Here is a 21,040-nt window from a genome sequence, read left to right on the forward strand (position 1 = left end):
ACGACGAGTGAAAACTGGCGTAAGTCACAAAACGCTGCGTTGCATATATTGGTGAATATTGGTCATACTAACTTCAAACTTTTCTGTGCTGGGATTATTTTTCAATGGAGATTATTTCCCTAAGTATAAGTGAGGGGAGCTGGGGCCTGTATAAAAAGTTAAACTTAGTATTATTTGACTCCTTTTTATTTTCACTGCAAACTTTCAATATCTTAACCTTGCATCTGATTTTGAACATTTTTGCAATTGGAAGTATACATCTAGGACTAATGGTTGGGAAAATAAAAGTCTTGCAGGTTAAAACGGAGCACCTTGTATAATAGCTAATTCACTGATGGAGTAACGCTGATGTCACCAACAATGAAACTTGCGCCATAGCATGCGTGAAGGTGTTATTTCATTGCTAAAGCATCAAAAATCCAGTAAGTTATTTATAGTTTGATAATATTTTTTGGCAATGTTTGACATGCAGGGAAATGCTTTATTTCCTCAAAGCTGAACTGGCTCTGGTAACTTAACTGTTTTACTGGTAAGACTAATTTTAGGAGAGTGAAGAAACGAAAAAGTGGTCAGCAATGAACGCTATCTACTGGAGTTAGGGTTAAAATTTCACCTATTAAAATATCAACAAACAGATGATTGCTTCATTTAAATGTAGAAGCAAGTTTTGCCCGTTATACTTAGAGGAGCAATTTTCTAGTTATAATAATAACAATAATAATAAGAATAACCGGTGGTAAAATATTTTTTTTTGAAGCTGCTAGAATGCTGATTAACCACATTGCCTATAAAATAAAAATAAAAAAAACATTACATTTCAAACAAAGGAAAAAATATTCTGACAATACAAAATATCAATAATAGCATTAATATTTACAAATTCACCCTAATTTGTTCTGACGTATCACAATTTTTAACCATTTTGATTAACAAATATGTTTTGTTCAAAAATTTAAAAATACGTAGATTTTGCTTTTCTACTTTCTATCATTACACTCCATGGTAACTCGTAACCTACCACTATATGTGGTTTAACCAGTGGGATTGGGCGCTGGAGATAGCACTGTTTTTTTTTTTTTTAAATCCAGACCAGAAGCCGAGCAATTTCCATTCCAGCACCCTCAAAAGAATTGTTTTGGAATGGGACTTTGAAGGCCTTTGTGAACAAGACATATTTAATCTGCCCCAGTCACCAGTAATGAACATGGAGAATCTTCCATCCAGCCAGGGAACTTCCAGTTACAAATCCAATGTTTTACCAATCAAGGGACTACAGCCTCATGAATGTCATCCAAATCACTTGGAATTTATCGTAGTGTTAGTAGTTTAAACTCTTGCCCACTTTTAATGACATAAAAACTTTTTCTCTCCAGTTCAAATTGAATCCCATGAACAGTCTTGTTAAAAAGCTTTTTGTAACGAAATAAGTTTATTCTGCAGCGGCTTTTTGTTTTCATTATAGCTTTTTATATCCTTCCATCATTTTTAGATTATAAATGTAAACTATGGTTTTAAATAATAGCTAATGGTGCATTTAAGATGTTTTTCATTCCTTTTTTTTAAATGCATTTTTTTATGTTACAAGCTGAAAGTTAAATTTCTTTAAGACATTAAAAGATATTTTTTTTCTTTTCACTTCTAGCATTTTTTATACTTTTCCAGCATTTAAGCCACTGTTCTTAATGAATCCTCGTGTACTTGGGAAAATGGTATAGTTGAAACTCACAGAATAAAACAGTATCTGATCACTAGAAGTGGTTAGCAATACTTTTGAAGGTAAGATTAAAGATAACCATGCTAAAAACATACATATTTTAACTGTTGTAAAAAGTTTTTAAAAAGTTTCAATTAAGCATAAACAACAAACATCATACATAAAAAACAGATCAACAATATTTCCCGACTTAATAATATTTGTACCTTAATTTTGCTTTCATATAGTTGAGAATATAACAATCAATACAATTTACGTAAGAAAAATATTCTTACTTTATCTAAGTTCCTTTTGATCATATCCAAGTTTAACACTTTCCTGAAAAATAGATACAATTAAAAACCTTTAAAATAAAAATGTGAAAAATTCACATGTGAAAACAGTCATTCACAAAACAGGCATTCTAAAAATTAAATCCCATGAAAATTTTGACCCAGAATCAGCAGCAAAACTTTAAGAGAGGGGGACTTGTTCAAAGGACATAACGGCTTAAATTCTTTAGTGGCAAGTTCATGAAAATAGCAATTTCATCTGTAGCTACTTTTTTGAAATGGAATTGGTAGCTTTTTTTCGCTAAGCAATACACTTCTTTTAATTTGAGAAAAATTAATAATCTTAAATACATTAATTAAAGCTACTAATATTTTTGAAACATAAACCAGGTCATATTTATTTTCATGGAAATGATTTTTCTAAATACAAAATGCTTTCTGCACAGTTTAAGGTCCTTGTTGTCTTAATTTATTCAAAAATCTGGACTTGGGGCTGAAATTCTGAGTCAGTCTAGCTGAAGTCAGGCTAGAAAATGGCAAGCAGTTTTTAAATTTTTCAAGTGATGACAAAGTTGAAGAATAACAAATGCATGATTTTAGCCAAATGAATTAACAGCTTGATACTGTTGGCCCCCCTTAATTGAGTATCGTCGGTACCAAGAAATATTATTTGATAAACAGGGGTATTTGATTAAGCGGGGAAATTTTATTACCTTTCTAAATTGACATCATTTGCCTTATAACATAATAATAAATCAATAACTATGTAAAAGAAATAATTAATGTTATTGCTAAAAAGTTTTTGAAATAAGTTAAATGAACAACAAAGTAGTTCAATAATTAGTATAGATATTACAAGTACGTATGAAAACTATTTCAACTCCTCAGCTACCGCATCTTACATTTAATATTTATCAACTTATCGTCTAAAATATGCATATTTATTTGTGTTTTTTAATCTAATTATCAACTGCACTATTTTTTTTTATTTTTTTTATTAATGACAAAGACAAAAGAAACTTGACAGAATATAAATCTGACCAGTTCTCAGCAATAAATACTACTTTATATTTTAAAAAACAATTATTGTTCTTACTTAATTTTTTTCTAATTTATTAAAAAAATTTCTCCACAAAAATATTTGCGAAAGCTGATTAATAATTATTTGATTATCCAGGGAAATTATTTGAGTAAGCAGGGCTCTTTAACACTGTGCCTATGGGGAAATATTTGGTTCTAGGAAGTTTTATTCGTTTATCCGTTACCCGATTAAGCGGGGCTGACTGTACTGCTTTTTAGCCTAGGGTAATCAAGAGTTTTCATGCTGTGTCCTAGATTTAATACAAGACGATTATTTTACTTTTCCTATTGTACAGCATGATTTAATGTATCCATTAATGCATCAATGAACATGCTTTAAAAAAAATAAAAGAAAAGCACATACAGGTTATAATAAATAATCCTACATGAGGCCATTATTACGGATCATATCTCATAGTCTTATTACAGCTAACTTAAGTTTTTTTTTTTTTTTTTTTTTTAAGAGAGGAATGCTGCATTCCCATTCAACAATAACATATTTACTCTATCAGTCAAAATAAATTTGTTTATAAAAAATTATACATAATGCTTTTCAAATCTCTAGGAGAGATAATGCAGAGTATTTCTCTCCATCTCTCAACTGGTCAAGTGATTTTTCCAACCAGACTTCTTCAAAAAAGAACAAGGAGAGGGAGCAACACAGCCTGATGACAGAATCTTTTAGGTCAAATGCTTTAACTTTATCCTCCTACTCATTGCAGTTTTTGTACCATCACAGTTCAGCAAATTACTCCTTATTTCAATTAGGACTTAATGTGTAACAAAAAAGTCCTTTTTCAGTCTGAAGAATGTTTTTAATAGGTAAACAGTTAAAATTCAGCTAATGAGAAATTGGAGAATTAAGCAAAATTAAAAATTGTTTACTGGAGTACTTTAAAACTTTTTGAAAAAGCAGAAATCTTCCAAATAGCAGAAGATTCTCATGGCTAAAAATTGAAGTGACTAAAAATTAAAAAGGACTAATTAAATTGTAATTGTTCTTTACTTTGATGGATCAGTAGATGAATCCGTTTCTGAAAATTCCACCAATGAATCACTAAAACAGCGACCTTCTTCATCCTGTTAGAAAACAAAATGCAAAATAAATCAAAATCCGATTTTTAGTCAAATACAAAATAATATTTGATTAAAACTCGTCCAAAATTGCCAATTGTAAACTAATTACAGCCCTTGGCTAGAAGACATTATAAGTGCAGAATTAGTTCAAGAAGTTTAACAAAAATGTAGTGATCATGTGAAAACTAAAACCCTCCATCCGTCTCTTAAGTAGCGACATGTTCAATCGTCTGCCATTTTGTGTCGCTCCGCAACTTTCTCCCCCTCTCAACAATAGAAAAACACATAGTTTCGCTTCTTGAAAAGTATCTTTTTATCAACAAATGTTCAGATTTTTAATCGTAACTTATGTAACTGACAATATATATACAAAAATGTTGGTTTTCACCTTGGTAAAATTTTTTTTGAAAAAAAAAAAAAAAACACTTATTAGTTAAAAGGCGTTTTGAGAATGAATGTGATGTTATATAAAAAGCGTTCATAGTTTTATTTCTTTTTTGTGCATTAGCCAACTTAAAATGTTGTTTGAAAATTTTAAGAATTTCATTTTTATATGTTTACACAGAACGTTTTTTATAATTTTTTTAAATTTATTTATTGCACTTGTAAAAGGGGGAAGGGGGGGGGGCGACACCAAAAACTTCCAACCCGGGTTTCACTCATGCTTGGTGAGCTACTGATATATTATTTAAGAGATTTTTCACATCAAAGTAAGGATTAAACAAACACAGAATGTTTCTTCACAAAAAAAAAAACCTCAGGTAATTGAATAAATTGGCTTCAGTTACATGTTACTGTAATCTTCAAATCAAGGTTTGCCACTTGATTTTTCAGTGGAAATTAAAAAATATTTCCTTTAATTTTTATTTCCTGAAATGATGAAAAACAGTGAGGTGATTAATGTGGCAATAAAAAAGTCCAAAGCTAATTTAATTTAAATTAATGCGTGAATTTACAGCAGATCATTGATTCTTCCTATAAGCAATATTTTATAGAAACTTGTAAAAACTTATTTAAGAACAAAAGTTCCGTTTATTTTTTAACTTGGTATATTTCCTCATTGAGTACCTTCCATTTCAGGCAGTTCATCTGAATCTTGATCACTTTCAATGACATTAATGATTATCACTTTAATTCTTTGTGAAAAACTGAAAGTAATTACGAATATTTCTATTATATCCCTAATTACAACACACAGAGTCAAACAAGACCGAATTTCCAAACAGGCAGAAAAGTTGCTGCCTAGAGTGGCAAATTTTTAGGGGCAGCAAAATTTTACTGAAATAAACTTTTTTTATTTTGTGAAAATTTTTCAGACATGGGGTTCATACAATTCCGACCAATTCTTTAATTTTGAACTGAAAAGAAAAATGAAAAATTTGGTTTTGATAATTGTAAAAATATTTTTTGGGGAAATAGCTCCCCCCCCCCCCTTCTCTTGAAACATGAGTCTCTCAACTTGCTCAAAAGGTTTCTACTTTGGAACTTGGACCCTTTCTCGCCCTTCAGAAGAATATTAATGGTCAATATGATGGTCGCTTCCAGTCTAAATAAAAATAATTTTCCCGATAGCTAAACGATAAAACCTAGGGCTTGATTTTGAGCTACATCGGAATGCACTACATCAAAGCATCTTGACAGTTTAGATAGCATTTGATGAAGAATATGAATAGCTAAGAGAAAATATCTAGTATTTTGCACAGTGAAATCACACAGGCAGCGACACAAAATGGCGGGCTGAACCCACGTGACTGCCTACCTCCAATCTCAGTCGAAAGCAGCACACAGTGCATGGATCAAAGTGTGTCCCTACTTAAGAGAAGGATCCAGAGCTTTAGTGAAAACTACATCTTTAAGTCATGGTTTAAACGCATTAGCCTAAAAGCACTGACAATGCAACAAGAAAAAGAAAAGAAGTGACCTGTTTAATGTTAAGAGCAAGAAAATTAGTTAATATGTAATACATTCCAGATTTATAGGTTGTTTACTCATCCAGGATATTTTTGGCTTACATGATTAATCTTGAAATATCTCAAGGCCTTATCAAAACAAATTTTTTCAAAGAAGTTTGATTATAAAGTTGTATTTTCAAACTTCCATTTCAAACGAATTTGCATTCATTTTTTTTTTGCAGGAGATTGATCATTGTAATTGCTGCATTAGATTCAAGTTCATGAATGTTTTTGTTGCCACAATTTTACATGCTTCAATCATTGTTGATTCAATATTATATCACACAAATTATTTGCCCTTGTCTTCCCTTACTGAGACACAAAATCTTGAATTTTTGTAATTTATTTATTTACTTTAGACAATATAAAAAAAGAAAAACTGCTTCTGGGGCCTTGGTAACGCAGTTGGTTAGCGCGTCATTGTAGTATTCCCGAGGAACTTAATTCTCTGTGCTGTTAATTGTGTCCTACACAATGTGCCTGTAGTGTGCTATCTGTCATATTGGACGTGAGTTCATAAACGGGTCCTGTGTGACCAAGTACACAAACTGTGCTTTTAATTCAAAATTTAAATACACATTTATTATGAAGAACAAGACATAGATATAGTTATATAAGAAAGAAAGGAGCCTGCCAAAAAAGAAAAAAATAGAAATGACAAAATGTGGTACTAAGATGGAAAAAAAAGTGATTGAATCGTAGAAAACTGTGGCACAAATAAAATAAAAATCACATGCATTTAAATTTAGTGCAGCAGTTACAATGGTCAGCGCCCTGAGAAATATGAAACTGTAAAGGTGTTTAAAATGGAGTTGCCCATTTTTGCAAGAACTTAGACTCTTACCAAGCACTGGGAAATGTGTCTGAGTATTGCAGTGCATAAAACTGGAATGAACAAATGAAATACCCTAAAACAGTCACTTTAACTTTGTTGTTTTTCAATTTTACTGATATTCTACACACTGTTTTTAGAATTTTCCATTTCTTGCTAAATTTGGCTACTTTTCTTAAAATATCGCCTGAGTTATAGATTCTAATAAGGTTTTTCTAACGCACCAAGCAGGCTCAACAATTTTGAGTATGAACTTTTTATGTTTCCGGACACACGCTAGAAAGAAGACCTTATATTTCAATAAAGGGGGAGTAAGAGCAAATGGTTTATGTGTCAAAAAAAGAAAGTTTCACTATGGTCTTTAATTTGCCAATTATTAAAATTATTTTTATCATTACACTACTTGTATGGCTTCCTGATTAGGAAGTTTATACAAATACAAATGTGACATTATTCTGCTTTCTGTGCCAAAATTGCAGAACTTTACAAGAATAAATAAATTATCATTTTCACTTTTACATCAAATTTCACACACATGAATATTTACACAATAATATATGTGATATTTCAGGTAAAAGTAGAAAACTAAGATTAGTAAGTTCATTTTAAAAGCTTTTTGATATAAACATATTCATGAAAGAAATAAATGAAATGAAAGAATTTTAAGTTACAACAGCAATTATGAAATTTATACATTTACAGTAAATTTTTACATGAAAAATCAGCATAATGACAGTTTTATTGTCAATTAAGGCATTAAAAAATAATGATAACAAGTTTTAAAAACCAGTTGCTATTCAATGCAATATGCACCACTAACCTAGGGAATTAGAAGTATAACACTGTAAAAAAAAAACTTTTCAACTAGTCAAAGTGGCTAAAAAATATACATAACAGAATTCAAGACAGCTGTTTTTCTCCAATCAATAAATATTTATACATCACTAAGCATTAGCTTATATGTAAATAGTTTTATAGAATTATATCAACGCAAAGAAATTAAATCGAATTGGTTAAAAATCTAAATATAGAGTACTAGTGAAATTTTTGAACTATACTCTATTCACCCAAAAGATAGATTGAAAGTATAAAAACAGGTTGCTAGAAGGTGTGCCCTTCTGCCATTTTTGGATATTTTCTCTGGAATAAAAAAAAAAGGAAACCAATAGCATTTGCTTTCACTGTTAGCTTGGCACCAATTTGTTCCCGTCCAAGTCAAACAGGTGTTTGACCTTTCCAAATGACTAATCTCTTTGTTTATATCTAATATATCTTTCTCCTGAACACAGTATAACTACATTCCATTTTTTAATTATGTACCTGATGGTTATATGTAGAAATAAAAAGGTCTGTCAGCAGTTCTTGCACTAGAGCTCGAACATCAGGAATTCCATTATTAGCATCCTCAGTTAATTCCAATTTAGTTTGTAATGTCATCCTTTGCAAAGTTAATGCATCCTAAAAACAAACAAGTCATTTACACAGTCACGAAAAATTAGTGAAAAGTAAAAGTTCTGCAATTTAACATGTCATTTTCTCCAATTTTATGATTGTGTGCTCAAACATCATTTTAAAAAGGTTGTGATACAAATTTAAATACTTATTCAGTTATGAAACACATTTGCACATCCCAAAATAAAATTTAAAAAAAAAGCATGATAAAATAAACCCAAAAATAAATTAAGTTTGGCAACCAATTCAAAGAATGTTGACTGCAATTTAACGCTAACAAAAGTTTATTGTAATATTATCTGTGATATATAATATTGTGTCATAGGGAAAATTTTGAGGTTTTACGACGATAAATACTATTAGAACAGAAAGAAACTACAGTGAAACCTCCGAATAGCGGACAGTCAAGGGACTAGAAGTTTTGTCCGTTATTGGGAGGTGTCCGCTATTAGGAGGAACTACTTAATTTACCATTTTCAAAGTGGGCTGTTGTTCCCTTTGTAAAAAACAATCGAAACAATTGCGAAAGGTTTACTACATTTTACATCAAGTGTAATTAATCTGTTTTTTCTTAATAAAGGTATACTGACAGCACACACTTGTCTTAAAAAGCATTTAATCAATTAAAGTAATCAGTTAAAACAGTTTGACATCTCTTTTTTGCATTACCAACGGCGGCGATTTGGCGGAGCACCCCCCCCCCCCCCAAAAAAAAAAAAAAAACTTTTTATGGTTAATTCATTTATTTTATCTAGAGTATCACTATTGCATGATTGACAGTTTTCAATATGACCTTGAATATGGGCAAATCTTTTTCATATCTAAAAATTAAACAACCCAACGAAACCACGGCGCCATAAAGCCGACTACTACCGGCGCCGGTCTGCTCAATTGCATCTCCCGAGAGCCCTAGTTAGAAAAAGCGCCCAATTTCCTCTTTTTTATCTTAACTTTTGAATAGTTATTGTGTACAAAATTCATTAAAATCTTAAGAAAAACGTACGTTAATTGTTAGACTGACATCAGTTTTCCCTCTGCTTCAATACTCTCAAAACTAGCCGTTACAAAATTATGACTTTTTTTTTCCTTTTTCATTTTTTGCTGCCCGCAAAAAGTACCATGCCTTTTAGTTTTTTTTTTCTGCCCCCAACTTTTAAGCCCCAATCGCTGCCTCTGCCCATTACCACCCTTTTAATTCCAAGAAACTGATAAGGAAATGACAGGTGGGGGGGGGGGTGGAATATCATTTGTGGAGGATGAAAAGCTTTGTAAGTAAGGCAAGCAGATACTATAAGATATTCTGTGAAAAGAAAAAAAAAACGGAAGTGCTACGATCGCAAGGGAAATTTTTTGTGAAATAACTGTCCGTTATTCAGAGTGAATTACATGGAATGGCCTATATTGAGGGACTGGGACTTGCAAAACTGTCCGTTAATTAGAGGTGTCCGTTATTCGGGAGTGTCCGTTAAGGGAGGTTTCACTGTACAAGAAAATATTATTGAATAACATGAGCACCATTTCATTTTATGACTTTTCGTTCCAGTTGTTCAGGCAGTTGGAAAATTCCTTTTCAAAATATATTACATTTATTATAAAGTAACTACGAAAGTGATGTTTGCAATTTCTGAGAAATTTATAAAAATGTGAATTTTTGCAAGTGTGTTGAAATTAATGAGCAAAAAAAATTCTCATTTTGATAACAGAAAGAAAGCAACTTTAATTCTCAACCTTTGAACAAATATTAAACAAGTGCAATTTTGTTCAACTGTGAGGCATCATTACTACATAGTTCAATAAATAAATAAATGATAAAGCATGAAAGAACAAATGTAACATCTGAGAGACATATTTATGGCTTTAAAAATAATTCAGAACACTAAGTGGAAGAAGAAATTAAATGTAAAAAAAAATAATAAAGTTCATTTCAATTCTAAACAGCAAAATAGATATTTAAAAATTTCACACCATTTTCAAAAGAGCAAACAATAATGACTTTGCAACAATAATATAAACATCATTAAACAAATAACATTAAATCAAACTCAATGACTAGTAAACTCTCAAATGACTAGTAAATAAAATGAATAGTTACTTTGTAAATTTGTGAGTCAGGTTCATTATATTTGCAAGCATTGTCAAACATCAACACAAAGTCGGAGAGCATGTCTTCTAATGTCTCATACTGGTTAGTCTTCAATTTATTGCCAATTTTATCCAAATCAATGGGCCTCTTAATAACTTCAAAATAATCAGGATAGTCCTAAAACAATGAGAATGTTTTGTTCATGCTATATAAAATAAACAGACAAAAAAGGAGATCCTTGGTTATCCAATTCCAGATTTAATTATTCCTGTATAACACATTAAACATCTCGAAACGGGGAGACTTGAATGGAAAGTTTGGCTTAAGAACCGGGAGGAATTTAACCCATTGACAGTTTAGCCTCATCACTCAGTTCAACTTAGCCCTAAGTCACACAACCTCCAAACTCATGCTGCGCCCATCTTAACTACATGTCCCTTACCTACATGGTATTTTATTATTTTGTGTGAATATACAGGATTAGCATAAAGGAATATCCCAGTTTTAAAAACTTATTATTTCATAAACTGTTACATTTACCACTATAAATGATACATAAAAATAAAGATAAACTGATCAAGTATTTTTGAAGATAAGTAAATACTTGAACATGCAATTTCTGCACTAGCTCAGCCAGAAATTCCTTCTGGGGGGAGGTAGGTTGAGTCTTTACGGACCAGTGGTGTTCCCATAGGGTCTCCATGTACACCCAGGGCCATATGCAAGGGGGTGGTTTATAGGGTTTCAAACCTCCTCCAAAATTTTTAAACCAAAAGAAATGCTTTCCCTTATTTATTTTATTTATTTATTTATTTATTTTTTGTGACAAAAATAATATTGCTGTTAGTATTATTATTTCAACTTTATTTGTGAAATGAAGTTAGTATGACAGAAAAATCGTACAAACGCATTGCGTGCTTATGGTAGCTATTGAGAAATTCATTCATTATGCAACAATATGGCGTTTTGTAAGGACACCCCCTCCTTCCATTTAGATAATCTATTGTAACAAAAATCAATAGAGAATACACATGAAACCAAATTTGATAGACCATATAAATGTTTCAAAGTATGTGTTTGGTAAAACCCTCTCCGAAACAAAAGTCTGGTTACGGCCCTGCGTACACCCTAAACTCTCAAACATATTTTAGACATATAGTATACACCCTCAAGCTTCAAAATTTTTCATATTATGACATATTATGTATATGACACATATTGTGCAGAACTGATTACTGGAGTATACCCCCAGAAAAATTGATTGGAACTTTACTGATTAGAACTGGCAACAATGTTAAAACCAAGACCTCTGGGGGGTGTTTTTACCTCCAAACGACTTCACTACGCCAATGACGTTCCGCAACGCTGGATTGGCTGTGCAGATGATGATGATTTACCTTTATGCGTCGGCCAGCCAAATCCCCAAACCTAACCGAATGCAATTTTTTTTTATGGGATTTTGTCAAAGAGGGTGTTTATGCAACATCATTGCCCACAACACTGCAAGAACTGAAAGATCACATATGTGTAGCATTACGAAAAATTTGACAGTGAAACACTCCAAAATGTAGGTTATAGATGTGTGCTGCATTACGAAAGGCGCACACATCGAACATTTGTGAGTGAAAAGAAACGTTGACAGTTTCTTTATTTTTATGTATCATTTATAGTATGCTAAGTGTAATAGTTTATGAAACATAATTTTTAAAAACCCAGATATTCTTTCATGCAAACCCTGTATTATTATTAGCTATACTCGTACAGCGATGTAAGTGCTAAGAATTTAAAGGAAGTATCATGAGTTGATAAAAATATTCTCTTAAGCTACAAAAATCCTTTGCTTTGACTAAAATGAACACACACCTTTTAATCTAAGATCGAAGCATATTCTATGTAGTATCAAGATTCCTTATTAGAATAACAACAATTGTCCCTCAAAGCTCCTTATCCCTAACCCCCAAGAAAAGAGAATTACATTAAAAGATACATTACAGTTAAACCAAAACAAAAATCTGTCCTCCATAGGAAAAAGAATTTGATAATTAGGGCAAAATGAACTAAGCCATCCTATTACAAGTGATAATTTGTTCAAGACAATAACAGTCATTTCATAACGATAACAGTCTGTATCTACGAAGTCTGTTCTTGTTAGTCAAACAGCCTTCCAATAGAGCAAAATGGCCTCAAGTTCAGTCTGAAAAGTCAATTTCAAACTTATGGTCTCCCCCCCCCCCCAAGTACATACAAATAACAGACCAATAACATTATGGTCAGTAGCTCAGCAATTAAATTGAGTTTAGCGTAATTGCCTGACGGCTCGCTCGTTTGGAATAAACCTGCTTTCATCTCTACAGTGTAGTGTGTACTTGGCTGATGCGACAATATATGAACAAAAAAAAAAAAACTTTTTACAAAATTCATAACAGTATATACCCTTTAAGTGCGGAACTCCTCATGTTGTCAGAATTCCTTATCTATTTGAGTATATGAACAGACAAACATATATGCATGAATACATAAACAAGCATATGCATATTTACCGTTTTTGATGGCAATTTGTTGAATATCACAGATAGCTTTCTTCCTTTTGGATCAGTGTATTCTTTCACAGAATCATAAAAGGTCCTCAATTTTTGCTTCATGCCTGCAGGCTTATGCCTCAAAAAAGAAAACAGATATTACAATTATGAAGAAAAAATTTCAAAGAATGATAAAAATTTAAAGAGTAGAAAACAAAACAAGGACAATATATTATAAGCTATTATTAGTATTAACAAAGTGCAGTAAAGAACAGACAGTATGTATCTATCCTCAAATTTTAAGGGTTAAACACATAAAAACTTTTATACACAAAGCAGTACAAAAGCATCAATAATATGGAACACTAGTAAAATAAACTCTCTGTCTTTTTTCTCATGAATATTGAAAAAATGAGTGCAGAAGGCAGAGGCAAAATTAGTACAGCAACTGGCAGTGAGTTTGACAAGCTTTGCATGCAAATAGTGCTGATGCAGAAAACATTAATCAATTTACTGGGGCTATTTATAAACTGAAATTAAATAACAAATTGAGGTAAGTAATGAGTCCTGATAACTGGATAGGAAAAAAAAAAAGAACCAAGATCAGCTTAGGGTATTGATTATTCTTCCAATAACAAGCTTCTTTTACATTCCCATTCTCAATAAACTCAGTAATTCATATCACTTTTGTATTTCTTTTAAACTCACTATGTCACCCAATATTTAATTTTCAAAATAATCCTTCATTTTCAAAGTCATTTCTAATGTAATAAAAAATACATACATAATACATAAGTAAAACTAAACCATTTTTCCCCTAAAACTAAGTTAATTAAAATAATAATAATAATAGTAATAATAATAAAATATGGTATTTAAAAAAAATGATCAAATTGCCAACAGGACTTCTGTTTGAGTACAGAAATTGAGAGATAAGAAATCTAACATACAATTTCAAAGGCAAAACCAATCAATAAAATTTTTTATTAAATCATTATCACAAATTCTTGAAAGAAAATTTTTTTTATGAACAGTGATTGATATTCTATACTTAAAGTGGTGAAGTGATTGAAAATTATTTCGTAAGCAAGAAAGCATTCTAATAAGCAAGTCATTTAGAATTGTGACACAACAAACATGCACATCGCTGTTTAGTAAATAATTTAATTTATTTCTCACAACTTCATTGTTCTTTGACTCAGTGCATGTTAATACCATTAGTGTATGCCTCCTAATTACATTAGCAAATTTTACACATCTATAATCAAATAAATGAAAACAACCTTTTCCTATTACTAATACTTTAGCAGAAAGTAACATTTCTTTTTCGTCCTTTTTTTTTTTTTTTTTTTTGATATAAGAGAAAAAATAATTTTTAATATAAATTTTGATCAAGGATTTAATAACACTTTGCACAAAAATGAATTTTTAGCTTGCTTTTAAAATTATATAAATTATGAAAAAATCTGCACAACGGGCAGACCCTGTGTGAGATTCTAACACATGCCGTGGGCAAGGGTTAGAATCTTCATCATGACCCAGTTGCTATTTATCAATAACCTACTGCTTTCGAGCATGTCCTAATGGTTCGGGCAAAACTTTCAGTTGAAAGTACTACAGCTATATCCATAGGGGTACTTGGTGCATACATGGCCTGTTTAACCAAGTAAGGTAAACAGAATAATTTGCTTTCTGACTTTCAACCAAAGTACCTAGTATTGCCAAAAAATAACCTTATTAAAATGGAGAACTATTAAAATGTATAATTTCAGTTTGGGAAGGTTAATCTTTAGAAAAATTTAATTATAGAATTTTCCTTAGCTTCAAAGACTTTTGATGAAAGGGTGGTTCAGATTTTAATTCAGAACCAAGGGAAACTATTTACAATTACTTTTTTGATAAATACTGTTGGACAAAAAACCTGCATCATTTGCAAAAAGGTAGAAAAGTCAGCAAATAATGTATTTACTGTATATTTTTTATGCAACGATATCTTTCAAAGCAGCATATTGTTAAAAATGTGACTGAAAGGAGTAATTCCAATCACCTATTGTTGGGATTATTAAATGATAAACTCTTAATTTCTTCAAAAAATGAAAAATGTAATATCTATGAAAACATGGAATAAAGCAAAAAATACCAAAATTATGCTCAAAAAATGAAACAAAATAGTTTGCACTTTTTGGATATTACGCAGTATCAAAATTTTGCAGAAAATTCAAGTGAGAAATGGTGCTTGAGTTACTATCGTTGGTGGGTTATCTCTAGGACCACGTATTCTTTGGTGAAAACAAAACTAATCCCGTAACTTACTTTTTTTGGAATTTTAATATAGGTTGAATTCAAAAATTTCCAAGACTATGAAGGTACCCCCCCCCCTCCAGGTAGTTGCTTTGATTTAATGATTTCCCTGAAAGATGAAAAAAAGATTTTCTCGGTTAAGCTCACAAGTCTTTTATTTTCATTCTTTTATCTTGAATCTTTTGAAAATAAGAATTGCTTAACTCTAATGGGCCATTTTAACTACATCATTTCCTCTTAGGGAAAAGGGGATGAGTGATCACTACGAGTACATTCGATTACTATGCACACAAAATTTTAATGCAGTTAATTTAACAAAAAAAAAAAAAAAAAAAAAAAAAAAAAACAAATTTCTTTTAAAGCAAAAAGGCAAAATATGTTTTCCTTTTGAAATTTAAGGTAATTTAAACCAAACTATCACTCATATGCAGGTAAAAATCATAGAAATAAACAATTATATTTTTAAAGCTCATTAAAAAAATAATAATATTAAATGCTGTATGGTACAAAGGTGGGAAATCATCTCTACAATCTGAAATAGGGTGACATAAAACATTTTAGAATTAAAATGATTGCACAAAAGGAGAAAAAAAAGGCATAGAAATTAAGTGCAAATAAGAACTAAATAAAATACTGAAAGTTAGCATACAACAATATTAAGAAGCAAAAAACAAATGAGGCAAATATGAGTTATATATTCAGTTAAATATCATCCATGAGAGTGGGGCAAACTTTTTTAAAAAGCAGAAATATTCTGAATGTGCATGGAAGATTCTAATACCAAATATGGTCCATTAAAACATATAAAAGGCAGAAACTCTCCAACTTTAATATTTTGTATGATTTTATTAGTAAATCAAGCAAAACTCAATAATGGTGTCAGAAAATAAATTTATTTTTATTGAGATAATTTACTTCCCAATGAAATTTTTTCAAAAAATATTTCAAAAGTAAACTGGCTTTGAAAGCAGTGGTTGATCAAAAAAGAGAACATATGAATATCATAGAATGTTAAAAGAAGTTCTCTTGTTTCATATGAATCATGCTCTATTACAACTTGTGACAAATCCTCTTGGACCACTTCCTTGAAAAAAAAAAATTCTTCATTGGAATTCTTATAAAAACTATTTGATTATCGCCAAGTAAATTCGTAGAATAAAAGGACTTGACAAAAAAAAAAAAAAAAAAAAAAAAAAATGAAAAAACTTGAAAGCACCTGGATGCTCATAATTTTTGTATAAAGCAGAAATTTTTTACATAATTTAGATGATATATTTTGTGAAAATACTAAAATTATAAAGTATCACAAATTTTTTTAAAAATATTTATATATGTATAATTTGAAATGAAAATTCACTTAACTGATCTCAAGGTATGGTACTACAGTATTTCTTTCCTTGAGTGAATTGTTTGCAAATAAAATGTTAATTTAGAACTAAATGCATGTTCTCAGAGTTAGATCAATTACTTAAACTAAACTAAACATAAAATTAACAAAATTTCCGTTGAAAAAACTTGAAAAGATTCAAAAACAAATTCGTTTTTGAAGCAATCATATTCTCTGTTAAAATCATTATTCACATTCAAAAATAAAAGAAAAAACACAGAAAGTATGAAATATTTGCCTCATTTTTAAGAACAGCAGAAAACAAAAAGCAAGCAAGAGAATATATAAAAATAAAAATAATGTATCTTTTTACATACAACTCTTCCTTAGCAAACTCCTTTACCACTCTGAAAAAAGATAAAATGATAATATGAAACAAAAATAAAAGAAAAAAGCAAAATAATGAAACTAAAACATTATGGAAAACCTTTAGCAGCAGCTTTTAAACAGCATCTGAAGTGATACCTTTTAATTGGCAATTTCACTTTGGGAGTTTCAGTGATAGTTCCGCCCATCTCTTGGATTTTGCAGTTCAAAACATTTTCCAATGTTTCTGCATCTTGATATATCTGAGAGCCTTCTTCATTGTACTGTTTGCAGTTTGCAAACATTAATTTGAAGTCAGCAATCAAACTTTCCTCAGTCTGATACTAAAATAAAATTACCACAATATTTTTTTTCTTTTAATACAATCAAACACATAGCATACAGCTAAAAAATGTAGTTAGATTCAAATTGCAGCAAAAGAGAGTAGGAAAATAAATCTTGCGTATTCTTATGTCAAAATGTAAACAAATCTTACTTTTTCTGATTTTATATTGCAGTCTATTGTCTTCATATCTATTGGATTCACAATAATTTCATAATAATCAGGATAATCTTTTTTCGATGGTTTCTCCATAAAAACAGATATCAATGGACGCCCATCATCATCCTAAAATAAAAACATCACTAAGATAAAAACCTTGAAAGATACTTTGACATTAGAGCAGAGATGTTTGCTATAACGAAAAAATGGACCTCCATAAACTTAGGAAACACTTATCGTGTTGGAAAACATCATAAAAGAAGAACACACATAGTTGTTACATTAATTGAGAATTATTAAACAATTGATATTAAATAATTAAATTGCTAACGTCATTTTTGTTCAAAATTTTCCGTACAGGAGATATTTTCTATATAGAATGATGCAGCTATACTGCAGTTGAAAAGCTAAGTTTTAAGTGTGAAAACTTAAAAGAAATGCTGAAGCACAGATAAGTTTAAGCATGTACCTTACTTCATACAATAATTTGAGAAGCACAGTAAACACCTGATTACCCATGAAATAGGGTGGCAGGATAAAGGTGGATAAGCAAAAACCGGGGATAATCCGAATTGTAGGTAAAAAACGATACTAGTGTACACAATAACTAAAAAATATGAATAACACTGACATATAAACAATAGCTGAAAAACATTGCTACATTGCATCTACCAATATTGAATGTAAAAAACATATGTAAAAGCTGAAAACAAACAATAACAATCAGAAATTTAAAAACTATTTAATGGCCAAAAAAAATGAAAAGACCTGCGGATAATCCGACTGCTGATATTGTAAAATAATCAAGAGTTTACTGCACTATTTTAGTTCTGAAAATCCCAGGCGTTCATTTGACCAATAAAATGCCTTGGCAACTAGTTCTTTCAGAACAAGACTCTTTCAAAAGCTATGTTTATTTTATAAAAAAAAATCTCTGAGAAATATAGTCTGCCGCCTTATTTTTTTCCTTGGCTCCTATGATATTAATTTCTGTCGGTCTCTACAAATAATTGTTTCTGTGCACTGAATTAATGGCATGCAGTACATGAGTAACTATGTTTCCCTGAGATAGATACGGTCAGGACATAAAAAAATGTAGAAATTTTCAAGAACTTTAAAAAAAAAAAAAAAAAAAAAACCCTCATATTTTACAAAATGTGTTCAAAAATTTGTAACCTAAATAAATCAGGGGTCTGTCCAGGACTTTTCACAGGGTCCGTTTTTTGAGAAAAATAAAATAATTTTGTGAAAAGTGAATTAATTTTGTGAAAAATAAAATAATTTTGTAAAAAAAAATTTTTGTTAAATCGAAATTTTAGAATTTAGAGCAGGCACAAATTACATCATTTAAACTTAAAGTAGAGTGTTTTCCTCTTCTATGTTGAGAATATCACTCTGGGGTGTTTTTCTAGTATTTAGCGGAGGGAGGGGGCGGCATCGCTCCCTCAAGTAGCAATATTTATCTACCATTCTACATTATGTTAAATTATACTAGAAATATTTCTGCACAGCATTTAAAATAATTGTAACAAAAAAATAAATAAATAAATAAATAAAATTCAGACGAGGGGGTTCAGCATTTAACTTTTTGACCCAAGACACTCTTAAAAAAGCACCGAATTTCGTTTAAAAACTTATAAATTCCGTGATTTTAACAAAAATAAAAAGAGATTTTATTTGTTAACTTCTTAACAAAGTGTACTAAACATCAAAAATTCAAAAAATCGGAATCCCATAGCGGATGCAAAGAGATCGCAATTCTCAAAGTGAAGGCATCAAAGGTATAAAAACGGCTTGTAAAAGAAATATTTTTGATAAAATTATTTTTAAATTGCATTTTAGAGTCCTATGATAAACATATCATTAATATCTGTGGACACAGTTAAAGCAAAAATAAAATTGAACCATTGATTCAGCATTTTTGACTCATAAAAGAAAATGGAATTTTGCTTTAAAAACTTGAAGTGCGTATTCTAACAAAAATAGACTTTTCATTTATTTGCATCCTAATAAAACGAAGTTAGCTTGAAAAAAGAACAAAATATCATTCTTATATCGGATGTTAAAAGATTGTATTTTTCAAAATGTAAACATCTAAAGAAAAAAAAAGGCAAGTAAAACAGTTTATTTAAAGTTAATCATCCTTGTCAGCATCGAAAAATCAAACCCATATAATTTTCTCCCAAAATAACAGTTGAACATCGCACCGCACCATAGAAACGCAAATATTGACAAGCTGGTAAAATGATGAGAATATTTTCTAATCAAGTCATTATAAAGGTTTAACGCCTAACGCTAAATGGCGATAATTTTAAAGTTGGTAACCCTAGCTGCAGCAATCACATTTTTTCCTCACCCTTACTATCCCTTTGCAGTTCTAAGTTCATTTCGCTGATATATATTATTATTATTGTTTATTAAATCATGAGCGGGGGGGGGGGGGGAGAAAAGTGCTTACCAAACGCCTTTTCAGAAAAGTTTACAACACCGCTGCTAATTAGCTGTGATAAAACAAACAAAATTATTTGAAACCAAACTTATTTCCAGCTGTTAATTTCTTTCCAAGAAGCAAATAAAAAGTATTATATTTATTTGGCAGTAGCAATTTATCGCTTGCAGGAGCATCACAAGAGTGCCGATTTTTTTTTCTTTGCAAAATTAGCAGGTTTTGTATAAACTGATCCCTCTAATTTGACTTTAAAAAAGGTTCCAAAAATTATCGGTTTAATATGCGTTATTTTGCTTTCAGATTTGCTCCTTCAAAAAACAATTTGTGAAAGATCCATTCCTGTTTATCAGAATTTTGTGAAGGGTCTGTTTTGTTTGATCGGGATTTTGTAAAAGGTCCGTTTTGTTTGATCGGGATTTTGTGAAAGGTCCGTTTTGTTTGATTGGGATTTTGTGAAAGGTCCGTTTTGTTTGATCGGATTTTTGTGAAGGGTCCGTTAACGGACCCAAATATCCTCTGGCCAGACCCCTGTAAATATACTGAAAATTTATGATTCTTGCTTAGGAGATAAGACTAAAACAAATTATCTCACTTTATTTCAGACTAAATCATTTGTTTTTTTTTATAAATTGGTAAATTAGTAGTTTTCTCTTTAATATCAATACAAATTACATAACAAACTAATTTATCTGAACTTTTCTCAGATTTCAATTATTCAATGATTACAACATATACTTTTTTACTTTTATCTTGTTCTGTCTCACTCTCTTTTTTTTTTTACTTTAAAGATGGAAAACTTTTATCCATGGATATAGTGGTTCCCATCAGCTCGACCATTTCTGCGATTGGAACTTTTGCCAAAATTGTTTTCACACCTTATGTAACCCGCTTAAAGTAGAACCTAAAGCATAAATATCTTATTTTACCAGTAACCTGTTCAATAAGTGTGCCACGGATTAATATTAAAACTTTTTAATGGGAAAAACGACACAATTCCAAGCTTTGCTAGCAATGGGGCATTTCACGATTTTGATAGAGAGAAAATGTTGATATGTAATTATTTTAACCTTTTATGTATTTCTGTTTCTAAAAATTATTGTTCAATATCTTGTTT

General features: G+C 30.5%; 1 protein-coding gene across 1 annotated transcript in view; it reads right to left on the bottom strand.

Moving 5' to 3' along the window:
- Positions 1 to 21,040, bottom strand: part of LOC129221865 (protein polybromo-1-like) — a 120,802-nt gene that overhangs the window by 61,590 nt on the left and 38,172 nt on the right. Inside the window, 8 exon segments of the mRNA XM_054856220.1 lie at positions 1,990 to 2,032; positions 4,073 to 4,146; positions 8,248 to 8,385; positions 10,472 to 10,639; positions 13,003 to 13,120; positions 16,987 to 17,016; positions 17,135 to 17,319; positions 17,472 to 17,603. Coding sequence (XP_054712195.1) covers positions 1,990 to 2,032; positions 4,073 to 4,146; positions 8,248 to 8,385; positions 10,472 to 10,639; positions 13,003 to 13,120; positions 16,987 to 17,016; positions 17,135 to 17,319; positions 17,472 to 17,603 — 888 coding nt within the window.

The sequence above is a fragment of the Uloborus diversus genome, chromosome 5 (assembly GCF_026930045.1).
Source record: "Uloborus diversus isolate 005 chromosome 5, Udiv.v.3.1, whole genome shotgun sequence".
NCBI lineage: Eukaryota > Metazoa > Arthropoda > Arachnida > Araneae > Uloboridae > Uloborus > Uloborus diversus.